The sequence below is a fragment of the Seriola dumerili genome, unplaced genomic scaffold, assembly GCF_002260705.1.
Source record: "Seriola dumerili isolate Sdu_G_001 unplaced genomic scaffold, Sdu_1.0 BDQW01000017.1, whole genome shotgun sequence".
NCBI classification, from domain to species: Eukaryota; Metazoa; Chordata; class Actinopteri; order Carangiformes; family Carangidae; genus Seriola; species Seriola dumerili.
Genome location: NW_019174272.1, coordinates 7179782 through 7196514, shown reverse-complemented (window position 1 = coordinate 7196514; position 16733 = coordinate 7179782). Strand labels below are relative to the sequence as shown.

The following is a 16733-nucleotide window of genomic DNA, read 5'->3' as shown; positions in this document are numbered from 1 at the left end:
TTCCAGAGCTTGATATGAACTCGAGAGCAATGGACATGGTTAAATGCTATGGAAAGAGCCTGTGAGAGGACCTTGAGTTGAGATTTTTTTTTTTTTCTTTTTCAAATTTCAAATATAATTTATGAAAAAGTCCTGCACTCACCCACTCATTCCATCCAGCACTGGCACAATCATATGCAGCCACAAGAGCAGTCAGAAATATTTCAGGAGCAGAGAAGTCTAAATAAAGGCTTCGGTTGTGCTAAATTTAAAAAGCAGTGAAACATTACACAACTGTGTGAGCGAATAAGTGAGCGATCTTCTCCTTTTTTTCCTCAAACGTTTCAAATTTTTGAGAGCACAGAGAGCCAGGGTGTAATTTGGACTACATTTCTGTATTTGGTATAGATATCATCTTTTAACAGTGCAGCTGCCAGCGGGGCCTATAACAGCACTGAAGCTCATCAGTCACACTTTACTTTACTTTACACAACCACAAAACTTAATTTAAAGCTACCGTCATATTTTTCGGAAGTCTACAGTAGGTGAAAGTGTTAAAATATGAGTCAACACAAAGGCTGGCTAAGATATGGCCAGGGGTTTGACAATGGCTAAATTGTTCTGTATAACAACGGAGAGGCTATACATGCATTTCCCAAAAGCTACATTGACTGCTGTTAAATGTAGTAAGGAAAAGAAACACTTTATTACAGTATGTCTGGGAGAGGTATGGTGTAATATTACTCAATCCAGCAGCTAAAAAAAAAACAAAAAACAACCGGCTCAAACTTTGACCTGGAGTTTGAGAAAAACCTTCCCCTTGAATCACCTTAAGGTCAGTATATTAAAGTATCACACTGATGGAGCACAGATGTCATCGTTGTTGTAACAGGGCTTTTCAATCAGAGGCCAGACTTAAGCTGATCCACATACAGCATGTGGAGTAACAATCTGAATCCATGCAGCAAAACACAACTGGCCTTGAGTGAGATCATGCCGTCAGGGGAGATGTAATAAGACATGCAGCTGTGGTCTCAGCTCAGTCTCTGAGGTAGACGCAGAAAACAACGAGACGTGTTGATAGGCATGCAGGGTGTGAAGAAAACTGGGGACAATTAAACAAACCCAAAAGTTACAGGGTTGTTTTAGATACGGTGAGTGGTGGAAGTTCAGTGACTATTACTTTGGTTCAAAACAACAAATGTGACAAGTGTTTTTTTTTTTCTTTTCCTTCTTGAACTAAACTCACATGACAATGGGAGAGGTTCTCCATGCTTGAATTCATGTGTTCAATTCCCACCGGCTTTCATATGGGGCCACTGGTTTCTGGCCAGTTTCTGCAGGAACAATATGTTTGCATTCATAAGTTGAGGGCTGTTTTTTGAGCCTTTGCAGAGAAGTTTAAATGTGGGAAATATACTACATCAAATAAGGTGCCAATAACATTTTTAGCGCATGATATTCAGTGATAATTTCAAACTCTGTAATTCAAGAAAAGTGACTTCCATTGTCAAAATAGCTGAACATTATTTCCCTCATACCCTCTTCTGAGCCTATAGAAACACTCATATAGACAGAATCAACACCAGCACCTTTTCTACTTTTCCTCTGGGCTAAAGCCCTGCTCTGCTTAGCACGTAACAGGAGGTGGTGGTCGCAAGGTTGAGGAGTGGTGATAGAAAGGGGGGCGCTCAATGGGAGGAGCCGTAGAAAGAGACTCTAAATCTTTTAGCAAGAGAGGCATAGCAATAGCCAGACCGCCATCTGTGATTGATCAGTATGTTGGCTCACAGAGTCCCTGTTTGTATGTGTGTGTTGGAGTATGGATGGGTGTGGGTGGCTGGGAGAGGGAGAGAGAGAGAGAGAGAGAGAGAGAGAAAGGGAGCGAGAGAAGGAGGAGAGCTTTTGCCCACAAGGTTTAAGCTGGGCGTGTGCTGGGAGTTATAAAAAGACTGGCAAAATAAATAGCAGTTATTATTGTGGCAGAAAAAGAACTGATACCAGTACTGGCATATGAGATTGAATGATTAAGAGCCAGGGTATCAGAAAATGTTAAATAACCTTTGTGTGTGTATTTTCAAAGCTGCTGAACAATTAATCCATTATTCTCCACACGTATAGGAAGCTCCAACAAGTCTAGACATCTTTGTAAACACAGGCCACCCAGTTCCCCTCTCTGCCCCTGACCTCTTTACTCACTTCCCATCAAACTCTCCTTCATGCTCTTTAAATTATGGGAGGGAACCGATGGAGAAAACCTAATGGAAAACTTAGTCACTAACAGTCCAGTCCAGTCACTTACTGATAGTAATGATTAGGTCAACTGAGTCAGTGTGATAAATTCAATACTCATATTTTCTTAGGTTTTAACTTACTTTACTTACTTTCAATATATTATCAAATATATTAAACTTTTATTCAGTGTGTGTAGAAAAGAAGAAAAAATTAATTCAGCTCTTAAGCTCTTCAACGGCAGGCCAAGAAGTGGCCCAGCACATAACCCCTGATAAAACAGTGTACTGCCTGAATGAATGAACTGAACCGAGTGATGCTAATAAGTGAGATTTAAAGGTGCTGGTAAGCGGACTTTTCTGCTAGCTGTTTCCCTCTGTTTCCAGTCTTTAAGCTAAGCTAAACTAACTAGCGGCTAGCTGTGGCCTCATATTCGATGTACAGACTATATAGTGGCTATTTGTAAGTTTTACAAATTTTACAAAGAAATGTGCTGGTTAGCGTGCTAACTTCAGTAGAAGAAAAGACGGGATAGAGACAAGAGTTAACACTGGCATTGCTTTCCACTGCTGGAGACAGCTCTTGGCAAGTAAAGGAGTGAAGTTTGATGCTGAACTCCCATGTTTCTTCTAGACTGGTTAAGTAAACAGCTGTTAATGCTAACGCTAGCGAATCTTACAGATAGCTCCCTGAAGAGTGATATCAATCTTCTTCTCTTCTAACTCTCTGCCAGAAAGCAGATAATAAAATTTCCAACTATTTCTTTAAAGCTAATGGTTTGAAGTTCTACATTACATCAGAAATGAAACAAAATAAAAGTGAACTGAGGGACAGGTGGAGGCCACCACCGCTCTACCAGTGCTGCCACCCTGTTCCACCCTTCGCCTCGTCCGCCAAACTAACACACTGCTTTATAAGCCTGTAAAGTCAGGCCCCCATGTCAAAATCTGTTTTTTAAATCCTCTCAGTTTTGACCCTATAAATCGACTTTGCTCATGAAATCAATCTTTCCATTCATTCACTTCATACCATCAGTGTGATGCTTTGACAGAAGAAGAGGGCAGGGAGGAGGTGTCAGCCTTTTTATGTATGTATTAATGTTTAACTACAGACCCCAGTGCCTCCCACCCTCCTTTTTCTTCTCTTCTTCTCTCCTTCAGGCCTCTCAAACTGAACTGGACTCAGACAGGAGTCATAAATCACTGATGGAGCCAGGGTCCAATCAACACCACAGCCGAATGGCGTGAGAAAGCGCGTGGGCCTCCAGCAGCCTTGATAACACCTTGTCTGGGTATCAAACCCACTCCGTGCCACATAACGCGAGACGGCGGCATCTCGGCTCTGACTGAGTCAGCTGGGAATGGCATGACCTCAGCGAGATGTTTCAGTGAGCTCAGAGGACATCAATCAAGAGTGCAAGGTCACTCAGACACCCATCGCATGGCTTTGACCTTCACTGACTGGTACCTGCCATGTCACAAGGTTTGTTACAGGTCGGTGACTCCATCAATCCATGGTACGGTATTTTTTTATCATGGTAAGTTTCAGATAGAGAAAATGGATGACATTTGGGTTTGAGCCATGACAGTAGGTGATTGTTTGTACAGTACTAGAGGTGGCACACAGGATTTGTTGTAACCATGACAGCCTGAAAAGACAGATGAGGAAGCTGACATATTTCTGCTTTAGACACAGTCAGCCCACCTGCTAGGTTTTAATGAAGTCACTGGGTGCTTGTCTATTCTCAGGAGATAAACAGAGAGGTCAGTTGCAAATCACTTACTCTAGCCCACTGAACCGGTGCCATGAGAGGACATCTTTAAGGTTTAACTTGTGCAGAGAGTAAATGCAACGTAAACAATGGCGGGAAAGGTTTGCCACATGCTGTGTGAGCCGCCCTCCCTGCCTCCAAGCTAGGGAGGTGATAAGTATCCACCAGTTGCCAAAGACATTAAAACTCCAAAAATAGTCACTTTTTGACTAAATCCAACCACAGGTCTGTGCTGCAATCCAGTCATAGCAAAACAGCCCCTTTCCTGGACGTGTTCACAGCCAAAAGCACCGTGTGCCAAATTACGATGCAGCTCCTAAATATAAATCCAAACTATGCGGCCTTAGTAAAGCATGAAAGTGCTGGCACAGTGCGTTCCAATCAGTATGCATTAGTAATAAGTATAACAGCTTATTTGTCATGGGTTAGAGAGGAAAGAATGTAAGAAACCTGATTTATCCTTACATCAGAGCTAAAGGCAGTCCAACTAAAATAGAAACACCTTGACTCAACAGACAGCAGAGCTGGTGAGCATCTCCAGCACCCCCATAACAAAGGAGATTATGAGCCCTCTCCCATGGTGTCCACTAAAACAAACACAGTAATCATTGTCACAGAACCCAGGCCAGATAATTGCAGCATAAACATTTATTTCTCCAGGGAAAATGAAGGCAAACAAAGCAATATTGCCATGGTTTCACGAAGCCGCATGGTTTTGATTTGAACTCTTATGAGTGAGGAGAGAAAAAAATATTGGTCATTCACTTCAATAGAAAGTGAATAATTCTTGTAAGGGTCTTGTAAAGTAAACAGGACTACATTATTGGGCCTTTAGTCCACTGGTTTTGTCTACTGAATTATCAATGTTATTGTATGATCAATTAGGCTATTCACACAATTCATTTAGATTAAAAGAATGGCTTCAAAATCCAGTTACTGTGCAAAAAATGTACAAAAATATACATGGCTGTGAAATACACTGCTGCATTTCTGATTTTACAAGGAAGCAAGCTAATGCAATACACATTTTTAAGTTAATTTTTATTATGAGTTTCGACTGCATTTCCCAAGGAAAACTGGCACAGCCGTTGCCATAAAGCAGCAAGGAAAAAAACATGTTGTTCATAAAATAAAGTTATTGTTCCTTTCAAAGCACCCTAAGCCTACAGTTCAAATGTGCACAATCAGTTTGCTTTCTGGAAGCCACATGCTCCGTGAGGGAAAATTTAGGCAGGCTAATGAAAACCAAAATAGGTTTCACTCTTTGTGCTGGTGAGTGCCCGGCTGCACAAGCTTCGGTCAGTGACAGACACTCATCTACTTACATAACAGAACGCCAAAAATAGAGCTGATAGATTTCATATGGGGGGATCCGGCTACTGTAGCCACAGGCAGACCGTTGCCATCTTTCCACTGATAAGGTGGGAGTCCCACACCCAGCACCCTGCTCCTGCCAACTGGAAAAGCTGTCCATTTTCCCAGTATGACCGACTCACACAGAAAGTAAAAGGCAGATAAAGACATGAGTCAAATACAAAGAAAGTAGGACATAGTATGGGTTGAATCTTACCAGGACGTGGGTGAGGACGATCTTGATGAGTGGTGCTCCTGAGAGGTTGATTGACAAGGCTGGTGAAGGCTCCACTTTCAGAGAGATTAGACAGCTTGCTACCTGGATCTTGTGATCCTTGAAATCGGCTGCTTCGTTAATCCTAAGAGGCACAAAAAGAGAGAAAAACATAGAAGATGAAAGAAAAGAAAGGCAACGAACAGAGAGAAACAAATGCAGAAATTAGTAGAAAGAAAGAGAGAAAAAAGAGGTCTAGAGAGACAGAAACAGTCACATAAATCAGAAAAAAAATCTGGCACACACATCAACATAGAAGTGTTACACATGGGCCCAGAGCAGTAGCATTTAAGTGGGACTTTGATCATCTGTCTATAATCAGTCCCGCTGACAACACCAGTATTGCATCTGTAGTTTTCCAAGATCATCTGATATGTGACATTGGGATCAGACAAACATCACCTCTCTACAATGATACAAGGGTACTCTCTCACCCACAGAGGAGCCCGGCAGTGAGAGAGCCATATAAAAACAATCAGCATCAGACATCTCCAAATGTACTGTAACCTATCTCACACTCTGTACTTTAACTTCTACAAAGTATAAAGTGGTAAAAACATGTTGTTTAATCGCTGCTGTGTCAGGTTTGTTAAAACATAAACATTGTAGCACGAGTGGAACAAACTGGTCCAGACAATAACTGAGGGGGAAGGGGTGGGTATGTAGCGCTAATAGCAGGGTGTATCAGTTGGTGGAGGTTGAGTGGTGAGATGAGAGATAGGCGAGAGGACAGATAAGGCCCTGGCTCCAGGCATCAGCTGTCCTGTGGCTCAGGAAGCAGGGGCGCCTTAGCGCCAGTGGACCTGATTCCCCACACAGGAAGTACAAAGAGAAAATTCAAATTTACACTCAGTGATTTTGTTTATAACCTATTTTCCTGGATAAATCCCTTGCCAAAACAAAACTGGTATGGCAAAGCTTTTAAATTTAAATGTGATTAGATTAACTTTAGTTAACCTTTGATTGTGGGTGCTGTCCCTTCCTCTTACCTGGTCTTAACAGGGCTGATCTCATTGTAGTAGTTGTGCATGTTGTGGTAGAAGAGGCCAACGATCGTGGTTTGAGCTAAGGAAAAAAAAAAAAAAAAAAAAATTATAGTTGAATGTGAAAGACATGGACAGAGTGCTGGGAATGTAAAGCAGTGCTGCTAAAATGCTCACAAAGAAGGGAAGTTAATTAACGCCATCTTGCCGCCGCACGCTGGCACCGGCAGGCTAACAGGACTGTATACTCGCACAAGAGTGAAAGGGAGAGGGCTGCAAACCACGTGGATGTTGAGAAGTCTTATGAAACCTCTACATGACTTTACCAGGAGAGCAGGGGGTCTGATCCCCCGCCCCTAATCTGACCTATCTTCCAGCTCGGTCCCACATCAGTACTGCAAGATAAACAATTAAATTGGAGGAAATCCTTAATGGTCCTGTTCCTCCTTTCAAAGGCTTTTTTTTCCCGGGCCCCACTGATTGAGACAACAAAAGCTTGCTGATGTCAAAAAAAAGGGCGGTGTATATGCTGCAGGAGAGTTTCTAACCTTCCAAAAAATAATATCAACAGAATGACCCCCAGGAAGTCCTGCAAGAGATCTCGGGGTGGCCAGGAGGAGAGAGAATGAGAAAAAATATAGTAAAGTATCCAAAAACACCAATGTGTCGCATTCTCTGTATTTAATTAGAATATAAAACCTCTCCTTGGAGCATTGCATACAGCCAGGTATTCAGAGCTATGAGTTAATTTGGTCCTGGCTCGCGTGTGTCAGGCAATAACATATATTCCGTTTCTGATAATAGTCCTTTAATGAATTATTAAAACGGTTTATTCCAGTGTTCGTTCACAACGCAGTGCACGCAGCGGCCAGGTGGAGCCGAGGGAATCTGACCTGAACACAAAGTCAAACAAACTGAGTTTTAATGCCCACTGTAATTACTGCTCTCCTTCACTCCACTATGTGAGTCCATTCTTTTTAATGACAGAGGAAAGTGGAGAAAAAGTGCTCTCTCTCTCATTCTTTCTGTTTTGAATAAAAGGGTAACTGCCAACATTAAAGCCATGGCTGGATTTCTACGGTGCACCATAAAGCCACACAAAAGCTCTCATGGCACTCCTGTCCTACACTGTATGTTGTGTTAGTAGTCTTAAATCTAAGCATAATAAATTACTGGCCAATAACAAGGGTCTCCCAGCTGGACAATTTTCTCTTGGCTGAATCAGAGCACAAATAATGTGCAGCTTTCACACTCAACCTGGCTACTATTTTCTATACAGAGAATCCTCAAGATACCAAAGGTCCGTTTTGTACATCACCCAAGACATTTCACTGATCGTCTGCAATATTTGCACTTACACTGCATGGTGAAAGCCTCCCCTGGCACAGAGATGTAGTTCTTGCCCTGTGTGGGGAAGCGATAATGCGGCAGGTTGTAGTTCAGTGGGAGTTTCATCAAAGAGTAATCTGTGAGGGTAAGATATTAGAAAAAGTCAGAACTGTTGAGAAGAACAAACTGAGAAGCAAGCAACAAGACCAATCTGTTTAATCAGGGGTGGATCAAAGATGTCAAGCAACTCTTGGGAGACACAAGCAGGCTTAGTGGCAAACAAAATATTATGAAAAAAAAAAAAGAAGAAGAAGACCCACACCCATGAGAGGCAAAGTGGAGCAGGATGACCCCTGTTTATTTGACCCGCATTTGTCCTCTGAATGAGAAAACTAATGATGTCAGCTTGACGCTCCATGTCCTTCTACCCTAACCGTGTCCACACAAACTACAAACAGTGAGTCACCTTATGGAGAGATGACACCATACTGACCTGCAACAAAAGATGTTCCACCCAGGGAGATGAGAGAGTTCGGGCTGGGCTCCAGGTTAGTCACCATGTGTTCCATCACTCTGTCCACGGTCTCGATCAGACCGCTGACCACAGGGGTGGACTGCTGCTCAACAATGATCCAACACAAAAGTGTTCAAAATCAATTCACAGTCGATGTCCAGCATTGATTCATGCTGACCTATCGGATTCTGTCATATCTTTTTAAAATGAAAATGTTCTTACAAGGCTCAATTTACAAATATAAATTGTGTCAATTCAAAGGGTCATTCCACCAATTTTACACACCAAGCCCAATTCACTTGTTATGAAGAGTCCTCAGCATGTGACGACAGTTGTATAAGGTCTGTGATTATGGAGGGAACCTTTCAAAGTCTAAGAAAATAACCGTGACAATGTCGTCAGGGTTATCTCAGTTTTTTAGGAGTTTGAAAAACATGGGTATTTAGCAGGCAGGAAGGAACAAGGAAATTATGCTATTGATTGCATTATGGCAAATGCAGGATCCAGAGTTTTTAGAGCTTGACCCACAGGGAGTAAAAGTCAGGATGTCTCTGCCTCTTTTGCTTTGATTTTGTCCATTCTTTTTGAACTGTCTCTTGAGTTCCCCAACTTTATGGGAGTGCAATATGAAGCTGGAGCACCCCTTTAATTCATGATAACAAACTAATAAGAAAAAGCTGTAGTAAAACAAATATAGGTTTTAAGAAATTAACATTTAAAGTGGGACCATATAACTGTTGTTGGACAGCAGCCACTTTGGCTACAAATGACAATTATGGGAATATGTTTAATGCTACTTTTTAGCATTTGGCTCCAATGCTATGCTATTTAATAGTAGCACAAGTGGAGAAGAGTCATAAAGTCAGGGGAGTGACTCAGTACTGTTCGTTATACAGACATATTCATCTAATGTTTGTTAACATTAGCTAACATTAGCCATAAAGCCTCACTTGGTCATACCGGACCGAATAACACTGGACCAGCAAAACCCTGAAGTTTACTGTACTGAACAATTGTGCGTTTTGTTTCATATGAATTCAACTTTTCATTTGTAAGAAGAAGAATGTTTTATTTGTTCCCTCAAAACTTACATTGTGTTTAAGATTACTTACAAATATGTAGCATGTGTTATAGCAGACAAACATATGCATCTGGATGTTGCAATACGATGGTTAAAATAAATATAATATGAATTTGATGAAATTGAATTGTATCAAGTACAAAAAAAATGCAAACAGCAAATTAACAGACTATGTAGTTTTAAATTAAAAGCCATACAAATCTTGATAAAATGTGAAATTTTCTGACATATCAGAGAAGGTAATCGCAGATAGGTCAAAAGGGGCTTTACTGAACACTGTATCTGCAGTTTTACATTCTCGTACAGCGACATCTGTTTCAGCTTGCTCCTACAAAAACAGGCGTGCTAGTTCTGAGCACTAAATGTACTGAAACCACACACTTGCTCAGAATGTCTCTCTTTGTTGTGTTTGTGTATGAGAGGCCAGGATGAGTATACAGTACAGAAAGCTGCAAAAATTTTTTCAAAGCATTGTCTTGTAGAGCAATTTATAGTCAGCGGTACTGTCTTATACAATTTACACCACTGTATTTGACTACATACTGCAATCCTGTGCGGGTACACTGCCAGATACTGTTATTGCTGCTGGCACCACTTATGCCAAAAATATGCTGTGTTAAAATTTCAAACTCATGGATCTCTTAAGTGCCTTGGATTAAAGCATTCACCAAATTGCATATGTTTCATTATGTCATGTTTGAACGTTGCACAACAACAGTGTGAACTCATTTACCTCTGGCAGCCCTGGAGAGGACAGCACTTCTTCCACACTTTTGAGAAAAGCCTGGGTGGAAGAAAATGGACATCACGGAACTGTTGCATCATATGCACATGGGTGGGCATTGCGTCTGTGTGTGAACTGGTTTTGCAAGTGTAACATGTGTGTGCGTTCGTGTGTGTGTGTGTGTGTGTGTGTGTGTGTGGGACTGACCTGTGTGAGGTTGTTGGCAGTGTTGTGAGGAATGGTCCTATTGGGCAGAGCCTTCAGGAAGCCCAACACTGGCATGGACTCCGGGTCCTGGGAGCTTTGGACATCCTCGCTCTGACTGCTGACGACAGGAGGACTCACTTCAGTGGCTCTCTGGGGAAACAACACATCAGGCATCAAATGAGGTTCACTATCAGGAGGCACTTTCCGAAGGAGCACGGAGTTCCAACATACACAGGATGTTTAGTGACTGATAGCCCGATTCAGGGAATACTCTTTGGACAAGTGATTCAGTGTTGCTCTCCTTCAGTCCAGTGCCCTAAAGGGAACCATTTTGTGTGCAGTGTTGAGCAGCTGTCTCCACTCTACTCTATTTCTTTATCCGTTTTCTACCTCCAAAGCCTTTTAATAAACAGGAGTCTATTCACATGTGCTCTCAATATCCTTCCTCCCAACTCCTCTATCTTCAAAAGGAAATAACAGCTCAATAAGAAGTTTGTCTTTCTATTGAGTCAAGCAAAGGCCGTCATCTCTCTTCTGTGCTTATTTTGGCTCTAAACATTTCTGCAAATTTGTCATACAATTTGGATGCTGCATTTGTGAAGAAAACCTCGATAGTTCAAACATGTGGTATAAAATTATACTTAGGTATCAACTCTGAGCCTTGCTAAGTCAGAAGTGACACACTTACGACTGTTGGCGTCGTTGAAGTGACCTCTTTGGAGAATCTGGGTGTCGTGGCAGAGGCAATGGCTTCACCTAGAAAAGACAATAAACAGGGCTCTATTAAAATAGGATAGGAACCACACTATTGACCTGTATAGATGGTTGTAATTCACTTTTTATCTCTGGTGGACTTTCCAGTTTAGATAGCCCCTGCCTTTTTGTCATTTTGTTATTAGGCCCTTTGTTGAACTTGACCAGGCCTGGCTGCTGCAATGTAGCTGGACTTTATCACCCTACAGCTTGCAGTTTACGAGGCTGGACCATGCCCAGTCATGAAAGAAGATAGATTACAACCTCCACAAAACTGGGATAATCAACCACATTATACTCTGCCACTAGCTTCTGTACATTTTATATCTTTGTTGTCATTTCATAAAGGCGGCATTAACTAGCTACCAGAAAATGGCCATATATGGACCCACATTAGAGGTATCACTGTGAACCATTCCTGCTCTTCTTTGGTTCAATGCAACATTTTATATGAGTGCTCTGGAGAAGTAAAAATATTTTTCTGTAACCATAACAGTCAGGCTCTTTGCGTCTGGTAATGTTCTGTGGAATATATTGCTTTTGGTAACGACTTCGAAGAAGAAATCAAGGCAGTCTGCACTTTATGCTTCACACATTATGACCAGCTGAAGCTCCGGCAGTACACAGTAATAGTTTTCGTGTATCCCCATACACACAATGGAAGAGACAACCCTCACTAATCAGACTGTTTCATCCACAACAAAAGGCGATTCAGCCTTTGTTAAGCTGAAAAGGTTCATTTCATCAGGCTTTGAACCTTTCTCACACTACCAAGAAATTTAGTTAATGTGGATTATCACGCACAAACATTATTTCGAAGTTCTCGTAAATGTCAACTTTTTTTTCTCCATTTATGGCAATCTACTGAACACGGAGGTAAACAGCAAAAGAACAAAAACAGAGTCTGGGGGTTTTTGTCTTAGCATGTTATAACCTGTCACTTTAAATCAAAATGATCTGCCCCCCGCAACCCAACCTGCCTCTGCACTCTTATAAATACTTATAAGGCAGAACTATGTGAGCCATGGCACTTGTATGATAGAAGGTCATGAAAATGTTTTGTGCAAGAAGAACCATTTGACAGGGAAGTGGAGTATATTTGTACAGTTTAACATCTTGTTGTTATGCATGAATGCCGTGGACGGAATGTGGAGAGGAAAAAGACGGAAATTGCTTTTTAACCCCTATTTCCTCAGTGCAGAGTCAAGAGGGAGGGAGCGTTATAATAGATATGCTATGTCCTCCAATGACAGGAAATAGTTTCCACAAGAGCTTGATGTCCTACCTATGGCGGCACTGTAGTAGAGCCTAATCTCATCAGCAGAAAGGGCCCTTTCCCAGATCACAAACTCGTCAAAAGCGCCTGTTACGTAGTGACCGTACGCCCTGTCGTTGCCAGTTCCAATGACAAGGTCAGGGTAGGGGTCTCCATAGTTCTCTGAGACATTGCCAGCAGGGTCACTGACAGTGAAAGTCCCATTGATGTAGACCTTCAGACCAGCCTTTTTTGTCCATGTGAAGAGAATGTGCGTCCAGAAAGGCCCTGAGAGAGAAAACAGAGAACAATAATGTTTTTTTTTGTAGAATTATAAGCAGCAGTTTGACAAAATAAGCACTGCAAATTTTAAGACAGGAAATTCAGGTATAAGTAGTACGGCTTTTCATCTAAACATTTTTTTGTTGCTAATTTTCTGCAACAAACATAGAGCAGGATGTGTACTCGCAAGCAAATGTGCAGGGATGCACTCGCTCAATGAGAGAGTGTGATTCAAGTCATTGATTTGTTTGAAGTATCGTGATTCTCACTGAGTCCCTGTGAGCGAATGCATGACTCACTCGTTCACTCCTTTCACTGTGAAGGAACGGTGCATGATAAGTGATTCATTCATTGAATGTACTACGCAGTGAACTTGAACCCTGAGTAATACTCAGCGGCTCAAACAGCTGTAATCAGGCCCAGCAAGTTCGAGAGTAGTGCAGAACTGTAGATATTCTAAAAACATTTCAAATATACATAAATTATAAACAGAGTTTGGCATGTTTGTCTAAGTTCCAGACGCTGAGGATTTGAACGTACACCATTCAGCCGTCTTTCAGGTTAGTGAGTGGGACTGAACGGCTCGGTGAATGAATCTTTAGAATCTTTTTAACGAACTGACTCCAGTGACTCGGGACACTGAAAACAACTGCTTTGCACATCACTTATGTTCTGACAAAACACTAATGATTATTTTCATTATCTGTTAATCAACAGACTATATTTTCTTGATAAATCCATTAATCCATTATTCTGTGAAATGTAAAAAAAAAAATCATGAAAAATGCCCATTGTAATTTCCCTGAGTGTGATGCCTTCAACTTGCTCGATTTATCAAAACACGGCTCTAAAACCCAAATATATTCAGTGTGCTGTCATATCTGACAATAACAAGTCCTTAAATCTGAAAAGCTGGAACAGGAAATTTTGGTTGAAGGGGGAGTCTACAGCTATGCTGTGAGGCATAGCAGTGCTTTGAGCTAAATGCTAACATCAGCATGCTAACATACTACAATGACAACAGTAACAGGCTGACGTTCGCCATGTTCACCATCTTACATTAGTGCAGGACTATTCAACTGGACATTTCCCTGAGCAATTCTCATTATGTACACTTAATACAACATGGCACCACATTTTCAAAACTGCTATTATATATACATATTGCATTTGATTTTCTGTGCTAATAAGCTGCGATATCAACAAGTTTTCTACAACACATCATGTCAGCTGTCTCGCATATCAGTGACAAAAAGAGGCAAACAACAGAAGAGAGCAAAGAGAATGCAAAAGTTGAAAATGAACTGAACTTGATGGTGCATTTGATCCAACACAACTATGGATGGGTATTTTTAAGATGATGTATCGTTCAGCAAACTCCAACAGCATTGTTTAGAAAAAATCACTATTATAGACTGATTGAAGATGGAAATGTAAGACAAATGTAATACACAATGATTTGCTACAGGACTTTTTCTGTGATAGTATTTACTGTGCAGTAGTTCACCAGCTGCCCCCAAGTCACAAAATCCACCCCTGCGCTGAGGGACCTGAAACTGAAACTGAATTTCTGAACGACAGTTCAAATGATGCTCTGTCCATTTCAGATTGAACCCCACTTTACGTTTAGTTCTCTCCGCCATTGTCACTACAAGCAACATCTCTGTGTCTGTGTCTGTGAGCTCCAGGTGCTCCAGCGTGAGACAGAGCTGCCCCCACCCCTCACACACACAGGCTCCGCGAGAGAGAGAGAGAGAGAGAGAGAGAGAGAGAGACAGAGAGAGAGAGAGAGATGACAGACCTCATCAATACTACAGCCGTACCATCCCTACACACAACACAAACTATAGTTGAAAGTTTGTAACATTTTGACAACAGACACTGCTGTTACTGTCTGGGAGTGGTGTAACTGTTCACCTCTGTGGTTTAGATGATTTATTGTAGCAAAAAATTATTCATAATTAAACAACTGATCAGCGGGCTGGTCAGGCTTGATTGATTGCCGCCACTTGAATAGCCATGCGCTTGCGGACGTTTGCTGAACGTTTGCTGAACGTTTGCTGAATAGTTAGCACAAAAAACAAAAATTAGCTGCAGCTGAGGCTGATGGGAATATAAATACTTTATCGGTTTGGCAGGTACTTCTTCAAAAACTAAAGTATTGGACATGATGAAAATTTTGACCAGATGACGGAGCTTGATAAAAAGTTATGGGATCACTAAAGTAATTATGATTAATTCGCTTCCTTAAATATGGCTTAAATGATTAATTGTTAATCATAGTAGTTGGTGATTCATTTTCATCGACTAATAGATTACTATACTAATTTTCAGCTCTAAACGTTTTAATTGTCTTTGCTATTTTATGATATAAAGCCACATAAATCCTGTGAAGAACTCCAGGCCACAGTCTGGTGTGGTCCTACAAACTCTTTTCTATTTTCTCTGAGGTATTTTGACAATAAAGGGAGTCCCAAAAGACAATACATTCACTGTCTGAAAACACTTGTGCCAGAAGAGCACAACAACCAAGAACACATCTCATTTGTGGTTAGAATATAAACCATGTGTGCCAAAGACCCCCCTCCACTTTAACCAGTTCAAGTCTCTCTTTCACCTCTTCATGCAGAGAGTTTGATCTACAGTGTGACATTCTTTGCCTTTACTGATAATCACATTGGTCAGAGGGCACCTCAAGGTTTAATCAGCCCCCCTCAAAGCTTAACCTCGCACTCGTGACACACAAGGGAGAGAACTGACAGATTTTGACAGTATGTCCTGAAACTTGGACATGTCACGCTGTATGAGAACCAGATGATGTTTGATCCTCTGTAACTGAATACTGAAATCAAAATTGAGTTATGACGCCCCGTGAACACAACTTTGACTAACTGCTGCAAAAACATAGATGACATAAGTCATTTGAGTACTAAGCACTGACCTGTAAAACGTTAAGCCTCATATGGTTTATTCAAGTTTGTCATAACAGTTTTCCAAATCATTTCATCTCATTAGAATACAAATCTTATTTTCAGGATTGAATGCAAAGTATTGGTCACACTCTGAGCTTTATTATGTTTCACATTTCATCTAAGTGGACCTGTACTCACCAAACATTATTGTATTTAAGAGGGAAGTGACTGCATCTCATTACACATCCATGATATTTTTATGTTTTGTGATACAGCAAGAGATTTATGAAAGGTATCCTTGACTAGCCAAATCAACTGCCTGCGGCTACATCTGGTTTGAGTTAACCAAACCATGAATGCAATTATATAACTAACAATTTATGGTTGAAAACAAAAAGTGTATATATAGAACGAAAATGCATTCATCACGGGTGCCTATGGAAATTAAAGGAACACTGTGTGATACAAAGGCAGATTGATTCACAGTACCTGGAACTCTGATGTTGGCCTTCCATCTGTGGTTGTTGCCTCGAGTGTAAAACTCCACATATCCTCCAAAGGGATTGGTGTAGACAGAGAAGCCATTGGAGATAACTTTCCCTCCAGAGGCAACAGCAAAGCGGGACTCTGCCTCATGGTTTTTCCAGAAAAAGGAGAAGGTAATCCCTAGAGAATGATGGAAAATCAGTTTTAGCCATCAACACAAAGAAATATTTTTTTGGCAAAATTATCATGTGCATAAACGACACTCACCGTCAGGACCGCACAAAGTAGGATCACTAATGCAAGAGTTCTGGTAGTTTCCAAAGTGGAGGAAGGTACCACCGTTATCTCCATTCAGAAAGATGCCCTTGTTAACCATTCCTTCAACAATGTCTGCGGCAAACACAAATCAGAGACATGATTTTGCTTGAAAATGTCTACTTCAGGGCCAAAATATTCATAATGTTTAATTATCTGCTCATTCAACAAATGAAATTATCAAAAGACCCTTAATAGTAAACTAATCATGAATTGTTTTGCAACTGATGATTATGCTTTCTTGGTATCTCATAAAACCACACCATGAGCATTAACAGACTCG

The 16733-nt window shown here is 41.1% G+C and overlaps 1 protein-coding gene across 2 annotated transcripts in view; it reads right to left on the bottom strand.

Annotated features, from left to right (window-relative positions):
- The window catches only part of adgrd1 (adhesion G protein-coupled receptor D1), a 30135-nt gene that overhangs the window by 11400 nt on the left and 2002 nt on the right, over positions 1 to 16733 (bottom strand). For both annotated transcript variants that reach the window (XM_022757273.1, XM_022757267.1), the window contains 10 exons: positions 16403 to 16525; positions 16139 to 16315; positions 12486 to 12743; positions 11136 to 11203; positions 10448 to 10597; positions 10250 to 10300; positions 8415 to 8538; positions 7951 to 8058; positions 6599 to 6674; positions 5553 to 5694 (listed from right to left, as the gene is read on the bottom strand). In XM_022757273.1, the coding sequence (XP_022612994.1) occupies positions 5553 to 5694; positions 6599 to 6674; positions 7951 to 8058; positions 8415 to 8538; positions 10250 to 10300; positions 10448 to 10597; positions 11136 to 11203; positions 12486 to 12743; positions 16139 to 16315; positions 16403 to 16525 (1277 nt within the window). The remainder of the gene's footprint in view (positions 1 to 5552; positions 5695 to 6598; positions 6675 to 7950; positions 8059 to 8414; positions 8539 to 10249; positions 10301 to 10447; positions 10598 to 11135; positions 11204 to 12485; positions 12744 to 16138; positions 16316 to 16402; positions 16526 to 16733) is intronic.